This window comes from Chrysemys picta, chromosome 1 (genome assembly GCF_011386835.1).
Source record: "Chrysemys picta bellii isolate R12L10 chromosome 1, ASM1138683v2, whole genome shotgun sequence".
NCBI classification, from domain to species: Eukaryota; Metazoa; Chordata; order Testudines; family Emydidae; genus Chrysemys; species Chrysemys picta.
In genome coordinates, this window is record NC_088791.1 from 355,239,921 (window position 1) to 355,246,377 (window position 6,457).

At 42.1% G+C, this 6,457-nt stretch overlaps 1 protein-coding gene across 1 annotated transcript; it reads right to left on the reverse strand.

Moving 5' to 3' along the window:
* Window positions 1-3,848: 3,848 nt before the first annotated feature.
* On the reverse strand, window positions 3,849-4,796 carry LOC101947657 (olfactory receptor 52R1-like). The gene has a single exon (XM_005313240.2). The coding sequence runs from the start codon at window positions 4,794-4,796 to the stop codon at window positions 3,849-3,851; it is 948 nt and encodes a 315-aa protein (XP_005313297.2).
* Between the last annotated feature and the right edge of the window lie 1,661 nt (window positions 4,797-6,457).

Genomic DNA, 6,457 nt, shown 5'->3' on the forward strand with positions numbered 1-6,457 from the left:
GTAGAAAGTGTAGATAATAAGACAGAAAATATCTTATTTGGGGCGAGGGATAGCTCAGTGGTTTGAGCGTTAGCCTGCTAAACCCAGGGTTGTGAGTTCAATTCTTGAGGGGGCCACTGGGGGACCTGGGGCAAAATCAGTACTTGGTCCTGCTAGTAAAGGCAGGGGGCTGGACTCAATGACCTTTCAAGGTCCCTTCCAGTTCTAGGAGATGGGATATCTCCATTAATTATTATTATTATTGCCTCTATAAATCTATGCTATGCCCACATATTGAATACTGAATGCAGATCTGGTCACCCCATCTAAAAAATAATGTTGGAATTGGAAAAGAAGGGCAATAGAAATGATTAGGGGTATTAAATGGAGGAGAAGAGGTGGAACAGTTTTGGACATTTCAGCTTGGAAAAGAGATGCCTTGGGGGTATGAGAGTGTCAGGGTTCCCTCATCACTCTGAACTCTGGGGTACAGATATGCAGACCTACATGAAAGACCCCCTAAAGTTATATTTCTTCAGCTTAGGTTAATAACTTCCCCAAGGCACAAATTCCTTTCCTTGTGACTTTATTGCCCCCATCACCAAGTGATTTAAACAAACATTCAGGGAGGGGCCACTTGGAGCCCTATCCCCCCCAAAATATCCCACTAAGCCCCTTCATCCCCTTTCCTGGGGGAGCTTGAGAATAATATACCAACCACTAGGTTAACAAAGTGAGCACAGACCAAATCCCTAGTTTTTAGGGCACTGAAAATCAATCAGGTTCTTAAAAGAAGAATTTTATATATATATATAAAAAAGCAATAGAATCACACTGGCAAAATCAGGATGGAAGATAACTTTACAGGGTAAATAAAAAAGATTTAAAACACAGAGGATTCCCCTCTAGGCTCATCTTCATAGTTGCAAAAACAGGAATAAACCTCCCTCTTAGCATAGGGAAAATTCACAAGCTAAAACAAAAGATAATCTAGAATCATAGAATATCAGGGTTGGAAGGGACCTTAGGAGGTCATCTAGTCCAACCCCCTGCTCAAAGCAGGACCAATCCCCAACTAAATCATCCCAGCCAGGGCTTTGTCAAGCCTGACCTTAAAAACTTCTAAGGAAGGAGATTCCACCACCTCCCTAGGTAACTCATTCCACTGCTTCACCACCCTCCTAGTGAAAAAGTTTTTCCTAATATCCAACCTAAACCTCCCCCACTGCAACTTGAGACCATGGCTCCTTGTTCTGTCATGTGCTACGACTGAGAAAGGTCCAGATCCATCCGCTTTGGAGCCCCCTTTCAGGTAGTAATCTAACGTATTTCCTTGCTATTACTTACAATTTCTAGAGTGGTAGCCATGTTAGTCTGTATCAGCAAAAACAACGAAGGGTCCTTGTGGCACCTTAGAGACTAACAAATTGATTTGGACATAAGCTTTCATGGGCTAGAAACAACTTCATCAGATGCATGAAGTGAAAAATACAGGAGCAGGTATAAATACATGAAAGGATGGGGTTGCTTTACCAAGTGTGAGATTAGTCTAACAAGACAATTCAATTGACAGCAGGATACCAAAGGAGGAAAAATAACTTTTGAAGTGGTAAGAGAGTTGCCCATAACAGATATGTGAGAGTAAGAGTAATGTGTGAGTAACAGAATGTTTGAGTAACAGTAATGAGAAATTAGTATTGGGGAAATTAAGTTTAGGTTTTGAAATGCCCAAACCACTTCTACATCCATAGTGGCCAGGATGGTGTTTTCTGGAAGATCACTGATGGATTGTAGTTTCCTCAGGAAGTCAGTGGTGTCTCGAAGACAGCTGGGAGTGCTGGTAGCTTAGGGCCTGAAGAGAGAGTCTACGTAGCCAGATAATCTTGCTGTCAGGGTGCCAATGCCTGAGATGAAGAATAAATGGAAACAAATCTGACATCAGGAATCATAACATTCAAAAACCACTTGGCGAACACTTCAGTCTCTCTGGTCACTCAATAACAGACCTCAAAGTGGCAATTTTTCAACAAAAAAGCTTCGAGAACAGATTCCAACATGCAGCTGCAGAACTGGAATTAATTTGCAAATTGGATACCATCAGATTAGGCCTGAATAAAGACTGGGAGTGGTTTGGTCATTACAAAACCTAAACTTAATTTCCCCAATACTAATTTCTCCCTACTTTTACTCACACCTTCTTGTCAACTTTCTGTAATGGGCCACTCTCTTACCACTTCAAAAGTTATTTTTCCACCCTTGGTATCCTGCTGTTAATTGATTTATCTCATTAGACTGAACTTGCACTTGGTAAAGCAACCTCCATCCTTTCATGTATTTATATCTGCTCCTGTATTTTTCACTTAATTCATCTGATGAAGTGAGTTCTAGCCCACGAAAGCCTCTGTCCAAATAAATTCATTAGTCTCTAAGGTGCCACAAGGACTCCTCATTATTTTTACAATTTCTGTAATTTTAGATGTCAGTTCAGGATCTTGTTAGGATCTGGTTTACCTGCTTGGTCTCTCTCTTTGTCCTGAGAGGGAACCAACAAAAAGAGCACCAACAAAACCTTCCCCCACTGCAGATTTGAAAGTATCTTCTTTCCCCATTGGTCCTTCTGGTCAGGTGCCAACTAGGTTAATTGAACTGATTAACCCCTTACAGGTAAGTGATTCTGTTCCTCTGGCCAGGAGGGATTTTATGTTATTGCACATAGAAAGGTTGCTACCCTTCCTTTTATATTTATGACAAAGAGAGATCTATAAAATCATGACAGGTGTGGAGAAATTTAATAAAGAAATAGTATGTACTCCTTCAAATAACACAAGCAATAGGTGTCACCCAATGAAATTAATAGAGAGCAAATCTAAAGCAAACAAAAATAATTATTTATTCACAATCAGACTGTGGAACTCTTGGCCAGAGGAGGTTATGAAGGCCAAAACAATAACATGGTTCCGGTAAAATTAGGTAAGTTCATGGAGGATAGTCAATCGATGTCCATTATGCACAATGGGCAGGGATCATGTCCCTAGCGTCTGTTTGCCAGAAGCTGGGAGTGGGTGACAGGGCATGAATCACTTAATTATTACCTGTTCTGTTCATTCATTGCTGAGCAGTTTTCAGTTAAGTCTGCTGCTGTGGGGGTGTGGCCCAGACCCTGGGTCTGTGTTGAAGCAGGCTAGCATGTCTGGCTCAACAAAAAGGGTTCTGGAAATCCCATAATGGCAGGGAAGACTGGTTCAGAGGTAATTTCAGCACATTTGGTGACAGTCCCAGGGGGATCTCTGTGACCGATTCATCACATATGTATTAACATTTTAATCCCGAATGGTGTCCCTTAAGTGACGTCCCACAAGTTGTCAGTACGTGTTTGTATTAGAGCTGAGCGGGTTTAATATTCATTTACTTTTCTTTCTTTTATATATGAATTAGATACTATCCTTCTGCCACAAAACTAGATGGTTCAAGTGGCAACGCCTACCAAAATCTGAAATGGCTCCCGTACAGCTGGGGTGGCGGAGAGTGGAGGTGAAAAGGATACAGTGACTGACAAGGGGAGGGGAAGAGAGGAACGAGCAACTGAAGTGGGGCTTTTGTGGGGAAGAGGCACAGCAGGGAAGGAGCCTTATTGGAAGAGCCAGGGCAGGGGGCGGGCCTGCAGAGGTCCAGCTTCCGGCAATAAAAAAGGTGTCAGACCAGTGAATTGTACATAGACTGATTCCCCAGTTTGTCATACTGACACAGCACAGTACGGTCATAAAGGGTTTAATATCTCTCTGACTGTCCAGGAAGTGGTTCAGGGAAGATGGCCCAGCACCATGTTACCAGCCGTCTCTACACAGAGACAGAGGAACAGGGTAAAAGTATTAGGTCCCTTTACGAGTAAAGAGCCGGAGCAGCCTGTCCCGGATCTGTTTTGTCCTTACCCCATAGATGATGGGGTGAAGCACGGGGGGCACAAGCAGGTACACATTGGCAATGAGAACAAGGACATGTAGGGGCACTTTGTGGCCAAACCGGTGAACGAGGGAGGAGAAGAATTCTGGAAGGTAGAAAGATAATATGCAACAAAGGTGGGAGCCACAGGTCCCAAAAGTCTTGAGCCGGGCGTCCTTTGTGGGAAGGCTGAAGATGGCCCTGAGGATCTGGATATAGGACACGGTGATAAAAGGCACATCTAGACCAATCACAGAGAATACTACAAAGAGACCATAGTAACTACTGATGCAGGTATCAGCACAGGCCAGCTTCACCACAGCTATGTGATCACAGTAGGAATGGGGGATGATGTTGGTTCTGCAATATGGCCACCGCCTCACTAGGAAGGGATAGGGCAATGTAAGTATGCCGCTGCGCAGCAGCACAGCCAGGCCAATCTTGGCCACAACAGAATTTGTGAGGGTGGTGGAATGTCTCAGGGGATCACAGATGGCCACGTAGCGATCCAAAGCCAAGGCCACAAATATCCCAGACTCCATCGCTGAGAAGCAGTGAATGAAGTACATCTGGGTGAGGCAGGCAGTGAAATCGATCTCCCTGGAATTGAACCAGAAGTTACTCAGCATTTTGGGCACAGTGGCCGTGGACAGGACCAGGTCGGTGACAGCCAGCATGCAGAGGAAATAGTACATGGGCCCATGGAGGCTCTGCTCCGTCTTCACGATGAACAGGATGGTGAAGTTCCCCAAGACGGCTATGGTGTACATGGTACAGAAGGGGATGGAGATCCAGACATGGGCTGCCTCCAGGCCAGGAATACCAAGCAGAATGAAGGTGGAGGGGTTGGTGAAATTGGTTGTGTTGGAATCTGACATGGAGTAGAGGAGAAGTTGTCCCTGACTTCCTGTATGTGCCCAGGGTATAGGGTGATGGTTGAAGTTCAAATGCCTGGATGGAGAGACAGTATTAATATAAGACTCTACATGCACTACTGGAGGCTGTTTTCATGGGTGAAACAGATTGGTAACTCTTCACACACTGAGAAATGACATTTTCATAATTCAGGGAAATGAATTATGAATAACTGACCCTTCTAATGCCAATTCAATATTTTATGATATTCCTTGTATCAATAATTCTTACATGTCAGGGTAGAGGAACTTTAAGAGGCAGCAGTGGGAAACACATGTGTGGATAATGGTTATCCATTCTTTAATGCAATGAAACCCAGGGTAGAAAATCCATGTTGTAGGGAGTTACACATTTATCTGATTTCTCAAAATCTGAAAGTGGAAAAAAATCCAAACCTTTGTCAAGACATGTGCCAGGGGTAAACATCCCATCTGGAACATACCTCAGGGAAAAGACCTGGGCATGATTAATAGCAGCTCAATTGAAACACCTGCTCATTCGCAGCAGAGGCAAAACGAAACACAATCTTTGGAAGCCTAAGGAATGGGATAGAGAATAACCTCCGCTGGATATGTACTCAGTTTTTGTCACTTTGTCTCTAGAAAGGATATAACAAATATGAAGGGGATTTCCCAGACATGTATGAGAATGGAGAACAGACTGAAAAGTCTGTGACTGTTTAGTTTAGAGAAGAGACAAACAAGGAGGCATATGATGGAGGGGAGGGAAATAGGTAAGGAACTGATTACATTCAAATTGACAAACAGAGAAGAGTTCCCCACTAATACTATATATAGATGCTAAGTGCTTCAAAATCTGTAGTTTTCCAAACTGAGGAAAACTATAAGCAAAACTGAATGGGATGAAAAATTTAGACAAAAAAATGGAATAAAAATTGGGAGTTCTTTAAGAAGAGATTATTAGATAGCAAAAATGTCACAATTCCACAGTCAAGAAGGTGAAAAACTTTGGCTAAAAACCCGGTTCAGCTGCAAAGTGAATGTAGAAATTAGGGGTTAGGGGAAGCTATTTATAACAAAAGTAAAAAAGGGGAAATAAATAGCCTGCAATATAAAGTGGAAGTTATGAAAATCGAAAAGGGACTTTAAAGACATCAGTTAAATATCTATGATTGGCAAAGCTAAGGATCATGAAAAACAAGTTTATTAAGTTCATTAAGAAAAGGAATCCTAGAAAAGTTTTAGGGCAATTCCTGTGTTTTAAAAGTAAACCATAAAAAAAAGTAAAGATTTGAAAAGATTAGGAAAAAATGGAAAAGCTGGTATGGGATTAGTTCAAGAAAAAAAATTCTAAGAATATAAATAATGTCAGTCAATATCAAGGTTTATGCAAAACCGGTCTTGTCGAGTAAAGCTGAATTCATTCTTTTGTTAGAGTAAACATTTGGTTTATCAAGGGAACTGTGCATATGCAATAAGCTTTAATTTTTCTATGTCATTTTAATTTATTCAGGGAAAACAGTGAGGTAAAATAATTAACACTCTACAATATCATTAGAGCACACACAAAAAGGACCAAAGACTAGCTGACAGAGAGACCTCAGAAAGCACTTGTAGTGACTGGGGCTTTTTCTAGTGGGGTTCTGCAGGGATCAGTCCTGGGC